The sequence below is a fragment of the Danio rerio genome, chromosome 5 (genome assembly GCF_049306965.1).
Source record: "Danio rerio strain Tuebingen ecotype United States chromosome 5, GRCz12tu, whole genome shotgun sequence".
NCBI lineage: Eukaryota > Metazoa > Chordata > Actinopteri > Cypriniformes > Danionidae > Danio > Danio rerio.
This window is the reverse complement of record NC_133180.1, coordinates 72,411,803-72,433,642: the sequence shown is the minus strand read 5'-3', so window position 1 is coordinate 72,433,642 and position 21,840 is coordinate 72,411,803. Positions and strand designations below refer to the sequence as shown.

The following is a 21,840-nucleotide window of genomic DNA, read 5'->3' as shown; positions in this document are numbered from 1 at the left end:
AACCCGGCATTGGTAAAGTGTACCTAATAAAGTGGCCGGTGAGTGTAATTGACCGTGAACACTGCTTTGATACTTATTGGCTGCTAATATGATTTTTCTATTACGATTCGCAAGAAACACTGCTCAAATTACATTCAGAAGACAGTCAGAATGTGTGATTATAAAACTAACGTTAACTTTAACTCAGTTGTCAAGCGAATCAGAATGAGCCGTCAGATCAGATGACTTCAACAACTGACAAACACAACTTTCATTTTTACCTCAGAGAAGACAGTGCATGGATTCTTCTGTGCTGTGGCGATTTCACCCTTGAATTTTCGCTGCTGTGTTTCTGTGTGTGTCTTTCAAACGGTGAGTCCGTTTGAATTAACGCTACAGTAAACTGTAAACGCCCGTCATTTAGACCAGACCAACGTGGCCAAAAATAACTCACCAAAAAGACTGTACAAGCACATTGGTCGCATTTTGAAAACTGCGCGCACATGCGCAGATGGCTCTTCCAAATTTTACTTTATTACTACCAAATGTATAACAGACAAATTAAATAAAAATAATAATGTTGCTCGTAATTAAATATATTAAGTGAACAATTTAATTGTCATATTTTCTGTAAGATAAATTTGAATGATTTTTTGATTAAAATAATATTACTTACTGCCCTTGTTGTTGTGAGTTTCCTCTAGGTGCTCCAGTTTCCCTCACAAGTTGAAAGAAATGTGGTATAGGTGAATTGGGTAAGCTAAATTGTCTAGTGTTTGTGTGTAAATGAGTGTGTATAGATGATTCCCAGTGTTGGGTTGCGGCTGGAAAACATACTGTATGCTGGATAAGTTGGCGCTTCATTCCACTGCGGTGACCGCAGTTTAATAAAGGGACAAAGCCGAAAAGAAAATGAATGGATGATATTACTTATTCTATTAATATTGTTAATATTACATAATATTATTACCTACTAAATAAATTTCGGATAATACACACACTGTAATTTTTTCGTGTATTTTATTAAGACGTACATCCTAAAGCTTATATAAATAGTTCTACTTCCACCTGGGGATACTCATCTCGAGGCCCTCAGATTATGCAGCGCCACTGATTCGATCCAAGACCAGCGACGAGATGATCCCAAGGTTTCCATATCCTGGACCAGGCTGTATCCTGAGCAGCTGCTGTGGTGGTCATGTAGGAATGGAGAGCATGAGGCTGATTCCTGTGATGCTCCAGGGACTGACGAGTCTTCGCTGAGGTCCAGCTTCCTGCCTCCTGTGCCTTGTCTACAGCTCTGCACAAGACAAATATACAATAACCGGTGACTTTATTAGGTACACCTTACTAGTACCAGGTTGGACCCTTTTTGCCTTTAGAACTGCCTTAATCATTCATGGCATAGATTCAACAAGGTACTAGAGACTTTGCTCCATATCGACATGATAGCATCACGCGGTTGCTGCAGATTTGTCAGCTGCACTTCCATGATGAGAATCTCACGTCCCACCACATCCCAAACGTGCTCTATTGGATTGAGCTCTGGTGACTGTGGAGGCCATTTAAGTACAGTGAACTCATTGTCATGTTCAAGAAACCAGTTCGAGATGATTTGAGCTTTATGACATGCTGCGTTATCCTGCTGGAAGTAGCCATCAGAAGATGGGTGCACTGTGGTCATAAGGGGATGGACGGTTGGTTTGAAATTTGCGCCAAGCAGTTGGACAGGTGTACCTAATAAAGTGGCCGGTGAGTGTATAACCAACTTTACCTCAATTTAATTTTTTAGATCCTCCACCGTGGAGGTGAAGCATGCTTGCTAAGTTTCTAAAGTCATTTGATGTGACCTATGTGCTGCAGGATCCTTGACGTTGTCTTTAGAGTGAGGGGTTGAAATGGACTCAATTGAGCGCATGGGCAAACCGTGAAATTACCCTGACAACAAAAACCTCCATTCATTCCACTGTTACCGAGACCAGCTTCTTCATCAGAACGCCACATTACAACACTCCTCCTTGGACTACGCCAACCCCGTATCTATTCCCTTCTTGTTGTCTTCACCTTCCCCTTTCCGTTTCAGGTTTTTGTGCACGGAGTGGAAAAGATCATATTTATCAGCTGTCAGACTCTGGCAGTTCTGAGTTACGTGAGGCAGAACAGCATAAAATTATCATACACAGGCATGAAATTACAAAACCGCCCGGGGACACCTAAAAAAAAAATCGTATTTCTTCCCTTCCCACCTACAGCTCCAAAAAGATGGATTGATTATAATAGAGATGCAGAGATGCAGTAGATGCAGAGCTGTAGTGCTTTAGTCTGATTATTAATGTTATTCTCCCATTTTATCAATGCATAGGGCAAAAGACAAGAGCACTTCTGATTTAACACAGGATTTATTTGTGCAAGCATAAGATACAGTTTTGTCTTATTTTGACTTCTTCGTCATCATTTGTTTGACCTTTGCAGGGATGGGTTTTGATGTTGTAACAAACGATTAACTTCTTTCTCGTGATGTTTAATTTCAGAAAGCAGAAAACATCAATAAAAATATATACAAATGGTGGATTGTAAAGATCACCTATTAGGCCCCTATTTACTAGATGTAAAATTAGTCTCTGATGTCCCTAAAGTGTGTGTGTGTGTAGTTTCAGCTCAAAATACCACACCAAAAATGTGTTATAACTCTTTAAAAGTGCACCTTTTAGGATTTGATCCAAATTGTGTAATTTCGGTGACTGTCACTTTAAATTTAAATGAGATTGTGCTCTTTTTAAAAGAGGGCGGAGCTACAAATGGCATTGCATCAGCATACTGGCAGATTTAAAAACAAGATTAGCGTCCTATGCTAATGAGGGAGCGATCGTCGCAGTTGGGTGTATTGTGTTCTACAGTAACGCGTTACTGTATTATAATTAAATTTGAGGAGCGCAGTAATGTAACGAGTTACATTTTAAATTTGTGTAATTTGATTACAGTTACTAAAGTCAGTGTAATTGCGCTACAAATATAGTTTTAAGTACGCTATACGCTACTGTATTTGAATACTGGTCATATGGTGATACTTGGAGGGACAATTTTTTCTGAGGTAGTACTTAATGAAAAAATTTTGAGAACCACTGTTTTAACGTGTTAAAAAAAAGAAACAAGTTTGGAAAAAGTCTTGGGTGAAGTCTTTAAGTCTTTTAAATATGTCAAGCAGCTGTGATCAACCCATTGTAATGTTTTTCAGTGAATATTAAATCACTCTAAGAGCTGCCGTTTATTTATATTTTTATAAGTAAATTTGATGTAAAAAGTAATTTTAAAGTAATTAGTAATCTGATTACTTTTTACATAAAGTAATTCGTAATGTAATCAGATTACAATTTTCCAGTAGTAATCAGTCATTTGTAATCTATTACTTTTTTTTTTAAAGTAATTTACCCAACACTGCTACTGACCGAGAGATCGTTACTTATGGGCAGGGCTTTCCCCCTCTGATGACATGTACAAAGTGAGAATGTCATGTGTGATTATAAAAATACAATTAATATATTTTTTTTACCATAAGAAGCTGGTTATATCCACACAGTTTCCACACAACCCCTTACAAATGTTATTTCTGCATAATTTTGCACAGCTGTTTCATTTTTTTGCTGAACTATCCCTTTAAAGAAAAATCTGCGATCAAATGAAATCTCTGTGTGGTCACAGTTGTTTCTATTAGACAGCAGTAAATGGAGAGCAGATAATTGATTTAGCAAAATCACACAGATGATTTCATGCTTAACTTGTCATTCTTAGCATTAGCATTCAAACCAGTCCAGCTCTGTTTTAGTATTGGTCTCTGTCATACACACTGAGTAAAAATGTAATTAAATTACATAAATACATAATACACAAGTCAGTCTATGCCTTATATACACACTTTCCATTCTCAATCGCCCTCTCTATCTGGCTGTCACTCTCTCTCTTTCTGCCTCTTCCTGGTTTTGCCTTGCTGCTATGTCTCATTTGAATAATTCAGTATAGTACTAGTATTCTCCAGGGTTTCACCCAGTGTGGCAGCCAAGCTAGAGAGAGAGAGAGATGGTGAAAAGGTGCAAAATAGGAATGGCAAATGCCACAGTGAGGCTTCCTTGCCTGTTGTTCTAATGAGCCACAGGAATATATATATATATATAGCCCAATACACACACACGTGCACACACGCACGCACGCACGCACGCACGCACGCACGCACGCACGCACGCACGCACGCACGCACGCACGCACGCACGCACGCACGCACGCACACACACACACACACACACACACACACACACACACACACACACACACACACACACACACACACACACAGAAAGAGATATTTAAATTGTCCTCATTCTATTTGACAACAACTTTAACCTTTAAAAAAGATCACTACACCTTAACCCTGCCTGTTCTCCACTGACTTTCTTTAGAATAAATCAAAAGGTTGCCATTTTTATCTGTTCCGAACTGTTTCTTGAAACTAAATAAAATAGATTAAAAGTTGTAATTAAAATAATTAATCAAATATATCAAAACCAGTCTCTGTGTAAAATTCTACCAAGACAGGGAGGAAAATTCAATGCTCCACTATGGAAGAAAAATTTAAAAAATAATTAAATGTGAAGCAAGGTTGCCAGGTTTTTGCAACAAAACTAGCCCAATGGCCAGTAAAAAAATACATTAAAACTACCCAATGGCCAGTTGAAAATACACCAAAACTACACCAAAACTACCTATTGGCTGGTCAAAAATACACCGAAACTAAAACAATGGCCTGTTGAAAATGCACAAAAAAACAGCCCAAATGGCCAGTAGAAATAACACCAAAACTAGCCCAATGGTCTGTAAAAAAATACACCAAAAATAAAAGTAGCCCAATAGCCAGTCGAATAAATACCAAAACTAAAAGCAGCCCAAAGGCCAGTCAAATATACACCAAAAATAGAACAATGGCCAGTCAAATATACTCCAAAACTAAAAGTTGCCCAATGGCCAGTCGAATATACACTCAGACTAAAAGTAGCCCAATCGCCAGTCGAATATACACTAAACTAGCCCAAAGGCCAGTCGAAAATACACCAAAACTATCCGAATGGCCAGCCGAATATACACCAAAACTAAAAGTAGCCCAATGGTCAGTCGAATATACACTCAGACTAAAAGTAGCCCAATCGCCAGTCGAATATACACTAAACTAGCCCAAAAGCCAGTCAAAAATACACCAAAACTATCCGAATGGCCAGTCGAAAATACACAATAACTAAAAGTAGGTCAATGGCCAGTCAAAAATACACCAAAACTACCTCTCTTACCAGTCAAATATACACCAAAACTAGCCCAATAGCCAGTCAAATATACACCAAAACTAAAAGTAGCCCAATGACCAGTCGAATATACACCAAAACTAGACCAATGGCCAGTCAAATATACACCAAAACTAAAAGTAGCCCAATGACCAGTCGAATATACACCAAAACTAGCCCAATGGCCAGTTAAATATACACCAAAACTAAAAGTAACCCAATGACCAGTCGAATATACACCAAAACTAGACCAATGGCTAGTCGAATATACACCAAACCTAGCCCAATGGCCAGTCAAATATACACCAAAACTAAAAGTAGCCCAATGTCCAGTCGAATATACACCAAAACTAAAAGTAGCCGGCTGCCCAATCAAATATACACCAAACCTAGCCCAATGGCCAGTCGAATATACACTCAAACTAAAAGTAGCCCAATCGCCAGTCGAATATACACTAAACTAGCCCAAAGGCCAGTCGAAAATACACCAAAACTATCCAAATGGCCAGTCGAAAATACACCAAAACTATCCGAATGGCCAGTCGAAAATACACAAAAACTAAAAGTAGGTCAATGGCCAGTCAAAAAATACACCAAAACTACCTCTCTGACCAGTCAAATATACACCAAAACTAGCCCAATGACCAGTTGAAAATACACCAAAATTACAAGTAGCGCAAAGGCTGCTTGAATATACACCTACTAGCCCAATTTTCAGGGAAAATAGGGAAAAATTAGCCCAACAGCCAGTCTAAAGTAAGTGTTTATATGAATACTAATACATACTGTTTCCAAAAATTTGAGAAAACTAAAATATCTGAACAGAATACAGATAATGACAGCAATTGACATTTGAAAATGGCTAAATGTATTGGCGAGATTGTAGAAAGCTTTCATTACTGTTTTCTTGTATCGAAAGGTATGACACCATGGTGTTTGAAGGAGTTTAAAAATCTTGCCACCTTTTTAAAAATTGTACACAAAAAATGTTCACATTATTGAAAAAGGCAATATCAGTTATTTTTATTTGGGAAGCAGATAAGTGCCAACATTCACAATTGTGTTTAAATCCATCAAACATAAGTACTGGAATATTGTCAATAATAGTGATGATACTCAGTGTAAAATAACACATAACATTTGTGGAACTGTACTGAGTGAAAACACTACAAAACTGCTCAAAGATGTATACACAAAAATGTAATAATCTTAGGTCACTGTTTGAGTACCCCTGGATTCTAGCACCTTTTCCAATAAGTCCTGTCAAAATAAAAAAGAAAAAAGAAAACATTTTTACCTACAACATCAATAAACATTCCTTTCAAAGATTTATCAAATACATACAAACACATCTGTTCATTCAAATAAAATGTCAACTTTAGGATGAGTTACCCTGACAGGATCAGAGAAAGGGTCGCTCACAGGTGCCGTTTTCTCTCCTTTCAGATCTCGGTATTGCAGATATTCATTAGCAAAGCAAATGGCCTCATCTTCACTATTTAGAGAGAGCAAAAAGATAGCAAAAAAATAAATAATTCTATTTTTGCTAGAAACAGGAATAAACTTCATGGTGCTGGCACCACAGGCGTACTGCAATGGGGAAAAATTCACACAAACAGCAACAGCGTTGAAGTGTGTGAATGGCATCTGGCACACTCGCTTTTATAAAGTTGTACTGAAGGCTATTTCATTCTCACACAAACACACACACTACAAACAGTAAGAATTGTTATGTTTTTTTTTTTTAAGTCAATTATGTTTACTTTTCATAAACCAGCATTATAGCAGTCTACATTAAGGTCAAAGGTCCGGAACAATTGATATTACATAACTTGTTTTTAATAAAAATCTATAACATGCATCACAAGTCAACACTAGAAATGAGCGATACCACAATTTTTTAATTCGATAAGATACCGATACTTTTTGTTAACATTTTTACAATAACGATATCGATACCACTTTTTTTCTAAATAATGTTAGTAAAAAAAATCATTACATGTAAATATTCATACACGCACACACAACCATATTGCATATACACACTGCATACACATAAATACAGTATATACACACTGCACAGATACACACACACACACTTGTATTTATTCACGTAATGGTAATGAGAAAGAGAGTTGATTTGTTATTCTGATTTATTATTATACTATATATTATAATACTATTATTTGATGCTTACTATATATATATATATATATATATATATATATATATATATATATATATATATATATATGTATGTACGACTTATTGCGATGCAAAAATGTCACAATATGCATTGTGGTGTTATGACGATTTCATTACGATACGACGTCCGTTTTCTCTTATTAGTTGAGCTGTTTGCACTAGAGCTATGTTCCACCTGCTGTCACACGTGAGTTCAGATTGCAGCAGCAGTAATGTAAGCAGACCAAGATGAGTGGAGCTGAAATAGAGGATGGCCCATCCTCTCAAAATCAGATGTCTGGCAACATTTCGGTTGTCCAGTCATTGCTTTAGACTCGTCCGCTTTTTGACACGCATACTGGGTCAAACATAGCCGAAGTTTTAGTCTTCACAGTGATTTATATACTTTGCACAGCGACATGGATACCTCCTAATGTTGTTAAAAGAGTCACATACTGTATTAATAAGGTACAATTCACCCTAAAATATCATTCTGTCTTCATATAATGATGTATTGGCAGCCGCAAAATCACACATGACGTGAGCTGACCGTGAGCTGTTACTACAGAGGGCGTCTGCTTCAGTGAACAGAACCTGCAGGTTGTGACTAACAGGTAAGAAAGTAGTAAACAACATTCAGTTTGTGGAACAGAGTGATCGTTCAGGAGCCGCGTGGGAAGTATGAACAGCAGTGGAAATGAAACCGAAAGCGTGCACATTATTTAAATAATCATATCGCATTTTAGAGTTATGATTACGACGAGCATGAACTCTTTTGAGCACAGAGGTACACAAAAATGCACGTCAACATGATACACTTGATAGCGCCGACATCAGCGACGCCGAAGAAATAGTAAACCTGCCTAAACTGCTGAAAAGAGCCACGACTGTCCAGTGTAATGAAAAGACGGCCACCCTGTCACTCAACATGCCCAACATGAAGACAGCCATCCATAAAAACCTCTCAGACAGATACACATCAGTTCAGGATTATTTTATAGAACTGCTGATTACCTGGAAATGTAGAAATATTTTATTTTTTTTGCACACACAAAAAAAGCAAGTGACCAAGCAAAGCCTTAAGCTCTTACTGTTAAATTCAATTGAATTGAATCATTTCAATAATATTTTATAAGAAGTTTTTTAATTGTTTTATTTTTCAGAGACAGGACTGTTTAATTTATTTTCTTAAAGAAGGTTCAGTTTAACAAGTTGAAACTAAAGAAATACATAAATTGTTTACTTGGTAATTAAAAATTTTTTTAATAAAACTTGCGTTTCAGTTTAATTTTCAATTTTTATTCCAAATATCGTGATGCACATCGAATCGTGAACAGTATATCGTGATACACATTGTACTGTGAGCTGAGTGTATCGTTACACCCCTAATATATAAATATCAGGCCAGTAACAATCCCAAGCATCTCTCAAGCTGACCCCGGGCCATCAGGCAGTCCTTACTGTTGAGCCCTGTATTTATTTTTTGATTACAGAACAAACCATCATTATACAAAGACTTGCCTAATTACTCTAACATGCCTAATTAACCTGGTTAAGCCTTTAAATGTCACTTTAAGCTGAATACTAGTATCTTGAAAAACATCTAGTCAAATATTATGTGCTCTCATCATTGCAAAGATAAAAGGAATCAGTTCTTAAAACTGTTACATTTAGAAATGAGTGCAAAAAAATAGCTTTAATTTTATGTAACACAAATGTTGTTAAATTAAATGTATAAACTGTGTATGCGTTTCAACATTATTTATTAAAAATTAGACGTAGGACCAACTAACCCTTTTTGCTCCACAAGGCAATTCAGCAGCTCCAGCACTGCTTCAGAACGACCCTTCGAGATCAAGTGCCTCTTCAAATAAGTGAAGTGTTTGGTCTTCAGCAATGTCTGGGATTTGCCGTTTTGACAAAGAAATGCAAACACTGTCTCTCTAATCTGCAGATAAAAGAACACATGAAAAAATACATGCATGCATAACATTAGTAGTAGTATGCCATTTTAAATGACTATAGTATAATGTATAGAATAGACTTGTTTTAACAGAATAATAGGGGTAACCTGTGAAGGAATGCCAGCTAACTCTCCGGTAGCCATGCTTTCCTCGGTCTGATCCAGAATAAGAGTAGGATTACAGGACAACAGGAAGCTCTGATTTAGAAAACAAACAAAATATTATTTTAGTATTGTACAAACTGAACAGAAATCTAAAGTATTCAGGTCACAGATAAGTAAAAAGGGAGAATTTAGAGAAAACTGAACAAAAATACAACTAAGCATTACCCTCAAAACAAGATTTAGAATTTTTGGAGAATTAAACTGAATAAATATATATAAACAGGGTTCAGTGTATTTATATGCCATTGCAAGTAAGCTGATATAGCTTCAGTCAGCTTTTTTAGGCTGTAAAGCACCATTTAACATAATGAATATTATGTTATGATTTAATTTACTGCAGAAAAGTAATGTAAGAAGAACAAAGGCAACTTTCAAACAGATAAAAAAAAAAACCTGCCTAAAATGTTTTCTCTACATCTGCCAGCCATAAAGAAAACATTTAATATTCAATCTCTCTTTCCAAAAACCAACTCAAACCTTTTTGAATAACCTAATGAATAACTTAATATAAGCAGAGTGTATAAAATGACTAACAACTATGACTACTTTGTGATTACTAAATAAAAAATATCCAAAAAAAGTACAAATATATTGCAATAATACAACATGAAATGATTCAAATGTAACAGATTGCCAGTAGAAGGCAGCACGTTCCTGTCTTAATGACTTGTTAACTCAGTTGATTCATTCAAAATGGCTGATTCATTTCAAAATAAAGCAAGTGACTGTTTATAAACTGAGTTAAATTATTCATTTAAGTGATCAACTCAGGAATAAATACTGCTGTTTTTTTTACTGTGTTTAGAACTATTTTTGTTGATGAGTTTAAAATATAGCTTACTTAAAGGGGTAGAGCTCCAAAAATTAAAAATTACTTACTATTTAATCTCCCTCAAGTTCTGCCAAACCTTTATGAACTTCTTTCTTCTGTTGCACGCAAAAGAAGATACTTTAAAGAAAGCTTAAAACCTGTAACCATTGACTTCCATACTAGAAAAAACTAATACTATGAATGGAAATGGTTACAGGTTTCCAGCTTTCTTCAAAATATCTTCTTTTGTGTTCAACAGAAGAAAGAAAGGTTAAATAATTGATCATTTTAATTTTTGGGGGGTAAACTATCCCTTTAAAACTAACATCTTGTTTGTTGAACTGTTGTATACGATCCCTGATCTCACAAGAATTGATATGTGATAGACATATATAGTATGAGCAATTCATGATCTTAAGTGAGTCACTGGGGTCATTCTTTAGTGTGATTTGATTTCAAAATACTGTTCAATTAATTAATAGGCAATTAAAAAAAAATTATAATAATTTTTTTGTGGGTCATGTCTGCATATCAATTTTACTTCTCATATTGCTTAGACTGTTGTAAATAAAAGGGCCATGATGTAATGCATGCTGTAGTTTGAGAAGACTGCTTGAATAAGCTGCATCATAATAATTTGTTTAAAATAGGGTTACACAATACAGGAGAAAAATATGGCATTGTGATTTTTGGTTTTAGTGCAATACATATTGTGACATGACTACAAATTGACCCAGATTTGAACTTGAACAGCTTTACAAAAAAAAAAAATCATTAATTTAGACTGATTGAATGACTCTGTAGGTGAGTGAACCGTGCATAAAATATATAATAAACAAATTAAAAGCATAGATAAACACAAAAGAGCAAATATAAAAGAATATGATGCAATAAAACGATATTTTTCCATAAAAGGAAGTTTTTTTTAAAGGAGTTTTTGTCCTAACCATCAATGACAGCGACACCTAAAATTTCTATTTTAGAAATAGTTCCTTTTTCTGCGACATCGCGGCTGAACAACAGCATAAAGTACTATGACAATGATCACTGAAATGAAATATGCCATGTTTTCCACCCAGGTAATCCAAGGTCCTAAAATATAATTAGGTCAACTGGCAGTGGGCAGGTTATAGAGACCCAAACAAAAACAGAAATTCCACATTTTCAAAGGAGAATAATTGATGTTATCATTTGTTTTTGTTTTTTACAGATAAACTAATGTTCACTTGAGCAGTTCCAAACTTATATGAGTTGCTTTTGCTGTTGAACAAAAGAGAAGATATTTTGAAGAATGTTGGATAAAAACATTTTTCAAAATATCTTCTTATGAGTTCAACAGAAGGAAGAAACTCGATGTTTAATCAATTGGAGCGTGAGTAAGTGATGATAGAAGCTTCATTCTAGGGTGAACTATCCTAGTTGACCAATTAATAAGAGTAAGACGCTAATCGATTGGAGTAACCCTACTTCTGGCATAGGCTCAAAGTGACTTATTTCCACTAATTAGCATGGGCGTTTAAAGAGCAGATGAAATCATTTGGGCTCTCTTGATCTGGAGTATGATTGTGTCAATGCTCTCATTAAGATAGGTGGATGCATTCAATCACATTAGATAGATCAGTGAATACAAACTAAACCTGCTGAAGGAATTTTCTCTTTTACTGGTGCGCACAGAAGCCCAATTCTCGGCTTGTCATTTGTAGCTTCCACGCCTCATAAATTAATGCTTGCAATTACTTTTGGTAAGATATTAGTGAAGATTATTGAAGGCTTAACACTGAATTTATAGAGTACTTGATAACTTTTTTGAGCTCGACTCAATATGTGCTTTCACTGTCTGGGTAATGCATTCTCCAAATGATCTCCTTTAGGGTTGTATGTGATTTCTTTGACGACAATACAATAAGAACTTTATTGTCAAAGAGTAACCAATTAAATATGTTCAGATTGTGACCACAGATTGTATTAGCATTTACCCTTTATTAACCCTATGTGAACCTACTTGAATCTGGGGTTCCTTCTTTTTGAGACAAGGTATCAGCAGAAGTGTCCCCAAAGAGAAAGCCTGCAGGCTGAACTGTGAAAACCGCTTGGCAATGGCAACCAGGTCCAAAGTGAATAAAAATGGGCATCTTAAAAAAAACACACACACAAACAACAACAAATAAACAGAAATAGAGCTCTGAATACATATACATTAAAAACAGGACAGAAAAATATAAGCTAATCCCTGATAAACATTACATTTTATTTTGGAGAATGTTGGAAACCAGCAGCCATTGACTTCCATAGTATTTTTGGTTGCTACTATACATGTCAATGACTGCTGGTTTCCAACATTCTTCAGAATATCTTGTTTTGTGCTCAACAGAAGAAAGAAACTCAACAGTTTAGAACCACTCAATTTGAGAAAATGGTAAGGAAATTTTTATTTTGTGTGAACTGTTCCTATATTATAGACATCGATCCTGATTGTTCCAAAATAAATAATACACTCTGCCGGGGGATTTTTCTATGGGTTAAATAGTGACCATTAGATAATCAAGAGTTAAATGGATAGCTAATTGACAACTTCACATAGATCGTCCTATCAAAATGAAAATAAATATATTCAAAATTTGACATTCAGTAGATTTCGAAGAGTACATTAGATTTTGATTTGTGATTTGCATTGTTTTGCCATGTTAGACCTTTAAAAAAAATCTAAAAGCTAAATAAGATTGGTCTTCGTTGAATGCTGAAGATGTTTTGTTGTCTCATCTAGACCAGGGGCTCCCAAACTATTCAGCCCGAGACCCCCAAAATAACAATGTCAGTGATTCGCGACCCGAATGTTGTTCTGTAACGCAACTTTCTTCTGTGGGTTATGAATAAAATATGGTAATTCAAATGGTTTAATAAAATTAATTTGAGTTTTGGAAATCACCAAGCGACCCCTTGTCATTGTTCCGCGACCCCCACTTTGAGAACCCCTGATCTAGAAATCGGTAATCATTTTATATTTACACCAAAAAACACACAAATCTTTTGTAGATAAAATGTAATTTAAAATAAGTGTAACTCGCATATCTGTATGCATATAAGCAAGTTCCCTGATAAATTTACAATCTATCAGCCCCACACTTTTCTCATTATTAAAAGAAGAAAAAAAATACATCAACTTACTTCAAAAGCAAGACAAATGTCTTATACATAACCATGTGTTGTTGAGGGCTGAGAGGAAGAGAGGCTGTGAAATGATAATCAAGGCAAACAGTAAAAAGCACATAAATGTAACACAATTGTGGATTAAATAATGAAATTAATAATGAAATATCTGTGTGCAACATTAATGACACATGTCTAAGTATCTTCTTTTTTTACCTGTCAAGAAAGGGGCTTGAATCACACTCCGCCAAATTCTAGAAAGACTTTGTCCCTATGGGAATACAATATTAAATAAAAAACTAAATGAAATAATTCATATAAGATTTATTATATTATACTGCCTCTATTGAACTCTACTGTTTCAAATTAAAATAAAATCAGTTTAAATCAAGTGGTTGTAAAGTATTTTTCATTATACATGTCATTTCAAAGCTGCTTTACTGAATCAAAACAATTATAACTCTTTAGAAAAAAAAAAAAAAAACATTAAAAAAGGCCAAAAAAAAAAAAAAGTCTGAATTTTTGTGACCCACAATGCTAGAAAACATGTAACGAGACAAAATAACAATTATGGCTATGATTTTGGAAACCCCTCCACCCTTTTTTGTACATGTTTTGGCTTAATTTATTTTCAAACTACAGTAACTAACTAACATCACTTACATTTATTATTTAATATGCATATACACTTATTTGATGTTATTTATTTATTCTGTTGATTTATTTTATTTTTATGTCAACGCTGTATTTGATATTTATCTGCGTTATTTTAAAAAAAAAACTAAAATTAAAAATAAATAAATAAATAAATAAATATATATATATATATATATATTAGGGGTGTCAAAATTTATTGTTTCTTCTATGCACTGCGATGCAGACGGGGACAATCCGATATTGGTTCAGTAATAATCATAACCGGTTATTATGTACTGACGTCATATATCTCCTTTGCACGACGTTGCAGTACAATACTATGGCGAAGAAGGTGAGGGCGACTAAATAAAACGCTCCTACTACTTAAAAGGTAGATAATTATGCACAGTTCAACTGCATGTGAGTTTGCTGGAAAGTCTTTCACTGACACAGAAGTGAAACAGCACACGAGCCGCAGCACACGAGCCGCTGTCAAACTCAATCTCTGCCTCTCTCTTTCTCTCTCACTTTGTACATTTGACCCGCTGGCGCGTTTATAAGGTAAATTTTTCTTTCCTCTTGGCTGTTAAAGCAATACTTGTGGGTCCAGACACGAACGTGCCTGAGGTGCAAGTTTTCTCCACTGTCTATTATGGATTACCAGTGATAACCGCGTATTATGCGCATATAGACTGTAACCGCAGCTGTTCTTCCCGCAGCACTCATCGGTGAACAGTGTTTTCAATTCTAAAGCCGATTGCAGCCCTTTCTGTTGAGCGGGTGAAGACAATCACCAATCATAGGGGTATAAGACCTCATTTGACAGCGCTCAAAAAGCAAGCAGAATATTTACAGAGAGACTACAACAAATATCTTTTACAACTGTATTTGCTGAAATAATAATAATATTAATAAAACTCAGCAATGGTGTTATCAAGAGTTTCAGAAAAAGGAAAATAAAATTTGTGAGACTGATAACGGTAGCCAGAAGAGAGAAGCACGTCAAATTTACTCTCAGCCCCATAGACGCTGCATTACAAACACCTCACATAAGTGGCAATTATTTTTTTGTATTTTGCTATAAAGATGATACAATACATACATAAACGCATATAAATGTTCCTACGTTTTTTTTTTTTTTTTATCTAAATATTTCAAACTGTCAAGGATTTAAGATTATGATGACCATTAAACGAGTCATAACAGGCTATTAAAAAAAGGGTCAATTGGTTGCAGGAGATAATTGATCTATGCCAAGCTAAACTAAGATAAAAGTTCTCCCACCAGACCCAGAAATTGGCTGAATGGATTCAAAAATGAAAAATCTCAATAGTTGAACTCTAGGGGAATAGCAAATTGAGCCTACTTTCAAAACAAGTGGATTGTTCCTTTAAAGACATATCTCTGTAGCCAAGCTTTCACATAATGTGTCTAATTTCTTCATACAGCCCTAACCTTTAACAGGCATTGGTACCAGGCATGGCTGACCTTTTGAGCATACAGTAGGTCATCATTAAAACAAAAAACTGAAAAGAGTGGTGTCAGAAACATAATTGAACCTAAAAATAATTATCAAAGGGTTAAAGCAGACAAATGTTCATTTTTGCTTGAACTGTTATAAGCCAATTTTTTTCCGCTTGCTTTTTGTTTTCACATTCAAAACACATCCTGAGGTAACTGCAGCTGCAAGAAGAACATTACTTTGACATATAAACCTCAAATTAAAAAAATTATTTTCGGTGCTTGTTCAAACTACTTTTGTAAAATGAGCTGAGTCAACACAATTTTTGAGGTCGTCTTGGAAACGATTGAATTGTTTAAATTTAATATACTTAAATTTGCAAAAACAATTAAGTTAAACTGTGTGGAATCCAGCATTTTTTTCCTGATAACCTCATTACATTAATTGTAAAGCTAAATTTCTTTCTGTGAGGCTGCTTTGAAATAATATGCATCATGAAAAGCATAAACAAACATTGAACTGAACTAAACGGAAAGAAGATTCCAATGCAATGTTTGTTCTACTGAAAACATGTAGCCTACATGAAGAAATGTGCTAGATCTACCCTTGCCATAAAATGAGTATAAAGAACAAAAGTAGTAATAATAATATATATATTAGGGGTGTCAAAATTTATTGTTTCTTCTATGCACTGCGATGCAGACGGGGACAATCCGATATTGGTTCAGTAATAATCATAACCAGTTATTATGTACTGACGTCATATATCTCCTTTGCACGACGTTGCAGTACAATACTATGGCGAAGAAGGTGAGGGCGACCAAATAAAACGCTCCTACTACTTAAAAGGTAGATAATTATGCACAGTTCAACTGCATGTGAGTTTGCTGGAAAGTCTTTCACTGACACAGAAGGTGGCACAGCACACGAGCCGCTGTCAAACTCAATCTCTGCCTCTCTCTTTCTCTCTCACTTTGTACATTTGACCCGCTGGCGCGTTTATAAGGTAATCCTGAGGTAACTGCAGCTGCAAGAAGAACATTACTTTGACATATAAACCTCAAATTAAAAAAATATTTTCGGTGCTTGTTCAAACTACTTTTGCAAAATGAGCTGAGTCAACACAATTTTTGAGGTCGTCTTGGAAACGATTGAATTGTTTAAATTTAATATACTTAAATTTGCAAAAACAATTAAGTTAAACTGTGTGGAATCCAGCATTTTTTTCCTGATAACCTCATTACATTAATTGTAAAGCTAAATTTCTTTCTGTGAGGCTGCTTTAAAATAATATGCATCATGAAAAGCATAAACAAACATTGAACTGAACTAAACGGAAAGAAGATTCCAATGCAATGTTTGTTCTACTGAAAACGTGTAGCCTACATGAAGAAATGTGCTAGATCTACCCTTGCCCTAAAATGAGTATAAAGAACAAAAGTAGTAATAAATGATCACCTCTAAAAGGCTGGGCACAGCAATGAGAGCTTCAAGAACCTTCTGCAAGTAGCTTGTCTATAAAAGCAAATGAAGAAACATTTGAGTTAGCAATGTTAGCAACTTATACACTACAAGAAATGCTGTAATGTTCAGCCCTGAATTCTCTCTATTACATTTATGATTCGAATTTAAAGTATATACAGTTGAAGTCACAATTATTCGTCCTGCTGTGAATTTTCAAATACTTCCCAAATGATGTTTAACAGACTAAGGAAATGTTCACAGTATTTCCTATAATATTTTTTCTTCTGGAGAAAGTCTGATTTGTTTTATTTCGGCTAGTATAAAAGCAGTTCTAGAGCAGCATGATTCTGGCTAAAATGAAAATCACGATTTTTTTGCTTAAAATAAAGATCACGATTTTCTCACGATTCTGTATATGTAAAATAAAGGTATGGTAAAAACAAACATATGGCACAACATCCATAATAATATTATGTGTAGGTCTACTGGTTTCTATAAGTAATTCTATTCTACTTATAATAATTATGATGTTGAATTATTATGTTTGAGATATATGCTTGCAATCTGTCATATTAGACAATTTTATTCACTGGTTAAATCAGACATTTGCCATTTTCAGGTTATTCATTCATTCACTTTCTTGTCGGCTTAGTCCCTTTATTAATCTGGGGTCGCCACAGCAGAATGAACCGCCAACTTATCCAGCAAGTTTTTACGCAGCGGATGCCCTTCCAGCCGCAACCCATCTCTGGGAAACATTCACATACACTCATTCACACACACACACTCATACACTGCGGATGATTTAGCCTACGCAGTTCACCTGTAACGCATGTTTTTGGACTGTGGGGGAAAACCGGAGCACCCAGAGGAAACCCACGCGAACGCAGGGAGAACATGCAAGCTCCACACAGAAACACCAACTGAGCCGAGGTTCGAACCAGCGACCCAGCGACGTTCTTGCTGTGAGGCGAACGTGCTATCCCCTGCGCCACTGGGCCATTATTAGATTATATTCAACAATATATAGGCTAGAGTAGTTATACTGACATTGTAAACATTTATTTTCATGTACAACTGTGGGTTCACTATGAAAGAAAAAACATATCAAATGCTTGTCGTAATCATAACTCTAAAATGCGATATGATCATTTAAATGAAGTGCACACTTTCGGTTTTATTTTGACTGCTAAGTGCTTGTTCATACTTTGCGCGGCTCCCAAACGATCACTCTGTGCACCAAACTGAATATTATTTACAACTGTATTACCTGTTACTTGCAACATATGCAGGTTCTGTTCACTAAAGTAGACGCGCGCGCGTCTATTATTAAGTAGAGCGCGCTCTCTCTGTGATAACAGCTTACGGTCAGCAGCTCGCGTCATGTGTGATTTCCGGATTGCGAAAACATCATTATATGAAGACAAAAATGACATTTTTAGGTGAATTATACCTAATAAATACAGTATGTGACTCATTCAACATCATTTTGAGGTGTCAATGTCACTGAGCAACCTATGTGAAACAATGAGAAGACTCGTGCAGCCGCCTTTTCTTCTCTCCTGAGCTTGAAAATATGATTGGCAGAATCATAAAAATGCTGGATTAAGATCATCTAGGGGGTCGAATCGAGATCGCGATCTTTTAACGATTAATTGTGCAGCTCTAAGCAGTTCTAAATTTTTTAAAACCATTTTAAGGTCATAATTATTAAGCAATCGCTTTTGTTTTGTTTTTTCATTTGTCTACAGAACAAACCACTGTTACGCAATGATTTGCCTAATTACCCTAACTTGCCTAATTAACCTAGTTAAGCCTTTAAATGTCACTTTAAACTGAACTGATCTCAGTAGTCAAATATTATTTACTGTCATCATGGTAAAGATCAAATAAATCAGTTATTAGAAATGAGTTATTAAAACTATTATGTTTAAAAATGTGTTGAAAAAAATCTTCTCTCCGCTAATAATTCTGACTTCAACTGTACATCCAGATTTTCTCTCATCTCAGAGTAAAAAAGTGATGGTTATCCATCATTTTAACCATACTTTCATTGTGTCCAATAACACAATATGTTTTGTAGTACTAGTAATAAACAGATGACTTACCATATTGAAGGATATAAGTTTTTGCAGAACACTGTTCCACAGCTGCAAGTCATAAACCCCATACTCCAAACAAAGATCTGCCACAAGACGGACAGCCTGAAAAATAATAATCACATGATACAATATGTAGTTTAGCCAATCGCTGTTTAAAAAATCGTGAATTAGCCAAATAGGTAACATTTGACTAAATAGTTTTCAAGACACTAGTATTCAGCCTAAAGTGACGTTTAAAGGCTTAACAAGGTTAATTAGGCAAGTTAGGGTAATTGGCCAAGTCATTATATAACAGTGGTTTGTTCTGTAGACAATCAAAAACAAATATTGTTTAAGTGGCTAATAATATTGACCTTAAAATGGTGTAAAAAAATTAAAACTGCTTTTATTCCAGTCGAAATAAAACAAATAAGACGAAATCCAGAAGAAAAAACATTATAGGATAAACTGTGAAAAATTATCTCTGTTAAACATCATTTGGGAAATTTAAAAATAATAATAATAATTCACAGGTGGCCGAATAATTTTGACTTCAACTATATCTGAGAGTGCAGTGGGAGACAGATCTTGACTGTTCGTTTCAATATCTACACAGTACCTGAGGTTCGTTGTTGTGGTTTTTCCATAAACCCTTAATCATGCCTTCTTTGGGGCTGCTGATGAACATGTCCAGGGTATAAGGAATGTTCAGGGCCTCCATCTGGGCAAGATACATGTAACACTTCAAATAATATCTGTGAAAAAAGCAACATTAATGGTGAAAATTCATCTTGATAAAAATGAAATCATAAAAAGTGTGCGTTTCGCATTAACAACAGGTCACAAAAGGCAGTTAAAGGTCTATTCTTATTATGCTAAAAATGTGAATGTAACATTATTGATGCTGCTCACTTGATTTTGCTGCTAGGCTGGTTGGAAAGTGTCTCCAGAGTGGCAGCATCTGTTAAGTGTGTGAGACAGAGCAGAGCACGACTGCGGTGCTCAAAGGTCAAGCGAAGACCTGATCCTCCCAAGGGCTGGACAGAAACACCAATATAAAGCAGTTTACAGCTTTACTTCTTTCCCACAAACACAAATGCCATGACAGTTCATTAAAAACAAAGACATTTACTTTCCTGGTAAGACTGTGTCAAATTTTACACTGGTTTCTTTACAGGGCTCATACACATTTTAATACTAAAACTCCATGACTTTTCCAGGAGTTAAATAAATTTGCATGACCTCATGTTTCATGTGATGTCTACCTACACGTGGTAACCACAATACATGTTCAAATTTATTACAGCAAATTATAAAAACACACAACAATCTATTTAGTTGAAATGTATCTTTATATCTATGTAAAATGTATTAAGATAATGCTAACACAGCACTAATAATATCGTGAGAGTATAGCTGCGTCCCAAATCGCATACTTACGCACTATTCTACGCCATTTTGTAGTATAAATAGTTTAAGTAGTGCGTTCACACTGAAAACTCTAAAAATAATAAGTGCACTTTAATTACCCGGATGATGCACTCATTCAGCCGCTAAAATGAAGTGTGGAATGATGGACACTTCACGCACTCAACGACCGCTGGTTTGCTTACGTAGCGGAAGGGGCGGAGCTATCAGACGCACATGTTGAATAACTTTATTTATTTTGGATGGTGAAAGCAAAATTCTCCTACGAGAGGGATTATAGCGCCTCCCGATGGTGAATGCGGCAATACTCACGGCAGGTATTATCTGATAATTCGGTCGTTTATTTCACTGATTTGGCGACCGTCAAACGTCATCAGGGAAACGGTTTGAATTTCCGCTTAGTAAAAAAACATTATTGTGCCATTTGGGACGACACTACATATATATACTATCCTGTTGAGTGTGTAAGTGCATAAGTACATAGTGCATGAGTGCATAGTGTATAGTGTGCCATTTGGGACGCAGCTTATGTTTTTGGCCAAGGATCAGAAAAGAAGACAACTAAACTACACTTACTTTATTAGGTACACCTGTCCAACTGCTCGTTAACTCCAATTTCTAATCAGCCAATCACAAACTCAATGCATTTAGGCATGTAGACATGAGTAATGTAACATGTTTTTTATATAGTGCATTTATTGTGTATGGCCATACACCCAAAGCACTTCACAATCATGAGTGGGGTTTCTCCACACCACCACCAGTGTGCAGCACTCACTTGGATGATGCGACGGCAGCCACAGGACAACGGCACTCACCACACACCAGCTATGGGTGGAGTGGAGAGACAGTGATAGAGCCAATTTAGTGGAAGGGAGGCCATGATGGGTAAGGGCCGATGAATGGAATTTGGCCAGGACACTGGGGTTACACCCCTATTCTTTACGGGAAGTTGGATTTTAATGATCACAGATAGTCAGGACCTCGATTTAACATCTCATTCGAAAGACGGCGCCCACTGACAGTATAGTGTCTCCTTCACTATACTGGGGCAACAAGACTCACAAAGACCACAGGTTGAGCACCCCCTGCAGGCCTCACTTACACCACTTCCAATAGCAACCTAGTTTTCCCATATGGTCTCCCATCCAGGTACTGACTAGGCTCAGCCCTGCTTTAGCTTCAGTGAGTAACCG

General features: G+C 35.8%; 1 protein-coding gene and 1 long non-coding RNA gene across 6 annotated transcripts in view; one reads left to right on the top strand and one right to left on the bottom strand.

The window, feature by feature from the left end:
• Positions 1 to 214: 214 nt before the first annotated feature.
• LOC141385672 (uncharacterized) lies at positions 215 to 3,137 on the top strand. Its single transcript, XR_012406498.1, has 3 exons — positions 215 to 351; positions 1,076 to 1,731; positions 1,843 to 3,137. It is a non-coding gene; the product is annotated as an uncharacterized lncRNA (long non-coding RNA).
• A 3,164-nt stretch (positions 3,138 to 6,301) lies between these two features.
• Positions 6,302 to 21,840, bottom strand: part of kntc1 (kinetochore associated 1) — a 79,809-nt gene continuing 64,270 nt past the window's right edge. For all 5 annotated transcript variants that reach the window (XM_021476680.3, XM_009301982.5, XM_068221568.2 and 2 more), the window contains 11 exons: positions 20,129 to 20,253; positions 19,836 to 19,971; positions 19,244 to 19,339; positions 17,130 to 17,186; positions 13,790 to 13,844; positions 13,592 to 13,655; positions 12,429 to 12,558; positions 9,559 to 9,648; positions 9,281 to 9,435; positions 6,696 to 6,798; positions 6,302 to 6,563 (listed from right to left, as the gene is read on the bottom strand). In XM_021476680.3, coding sequence (XP_021332355.1) covers positions 6,513 to 6,563; positions 6,696 to 6,798; positions 9,281 to 9,435; positions 9,559 to 9,648; positions 12,429 to 12,558; positions 13,592 to 13,655; positions 13,790 to 13,844; positions 17,130 to 17,186; positions 19,244 to 19,339; positions 19,836 to 19,971; positions 20,129 to 20,253 — 1,062 coding nt within the window. In that variant the 3' untranslated portion in view covers positions 6,302 to 6,512. The remainder of the gene's footprint in view (positions 6,564 to 6,695; positions 6,799 to 9,280; positions 9,436 to 9,558; positions 9,649 to 12,428; positions 12,559 to 13,591; positions 13,656 to 13,789; positions 13,845 to 17,129; positions 17,187 to 19,243; positions 19,340 to 19,835; positions 19,972 to 20,128; positions 20,254 to 21,840) is intronic.